General features: G+C 50.4%; 1 protein-coding gene across 1 annotated transcript in view; it reads left to right on the forward strand.

The window, feature by feature from the left end:
* LOC119593640 (titin-like) overlaps window positions 1-635 on the forward strand; it is a gene marked incomplete in the record, with an annotated part of 14533 nt that overhangs the window by 13385 nt on the left and 513 nt on the right. The window contains 1 exon segment of the mRNA XM_037942591.1: window positions 14-635. Within this exon segment, the coding sequence (XP_037798519.1) occupies window positions 14-400 (387 nt within the window).

Below are 635 nucleotides of genomic sequence, written 5' to 3' on the forward strand. Positions count from 1 at the left end.
GTTCGTCCCGCAGGTGTTCCACATCTGCCACCGCAACGGCCGCCAGGACTCGTTCCTCTGTCCCAATGGCACGGTCTTCAACCAGAAGTACTTCGTGTGTGACTGGTGGTACAACTTCGCCTGCGAGGATGCCCCCTTCTTCTACCCTGTGAACGCTGCCATCGGCCACCCAGGCGTCCCTCTGCATAAGGACGTTCTAGAGGCTGACATCAGGGCGTCTCGATACGTCAGCGATCCCCATCATGGTTACGCTACGCCCGCTCCTGTACATCACCCTTCAGCCGCGTTGCATCATCATCCGTCTCTTCCCTCTCATCATGTTACTCCTGCTCCCCATGTCAGTCAGCTGCAGAATTCGCATGGAGCGCCACATCACGTAACGTTCCCGTCTGTAGGTTAGATCAAGCATTAAGGTTGGAAAAAAAGAAAGATGTATGTTTATATTTTTTCACTCTTTTTTTCACGGTCGTTCATTATCTCGTATCTGATCAGAGGCGGCGTGAAAATGGATCGGACGAAAGCGAAGCGAAGTCACGTAATGAGGCTTAACAGAGGTGTCTTTCTTCCCATCTCTGTAAGAATCGATGCAGGGCCAAGATTTTCGAATAGCGTTCTTTCTTGGTTTATTTATATAT

Source organism: Penaeus monodon, chromosome 32 (genome assembly GCF_015228065.2).
Source record: "Penaeus monodon isolate SGIC_2016 chromosome 32, NSTDA_Pmon_1, whole genome shotgun sequence".
NCBI classification, from domain to species: Eukaryota; Metazoa; Arthropoda; class Malacostraca; order Decapoda; family Penaeidae; genus Penaeus; species Penaeus monodon.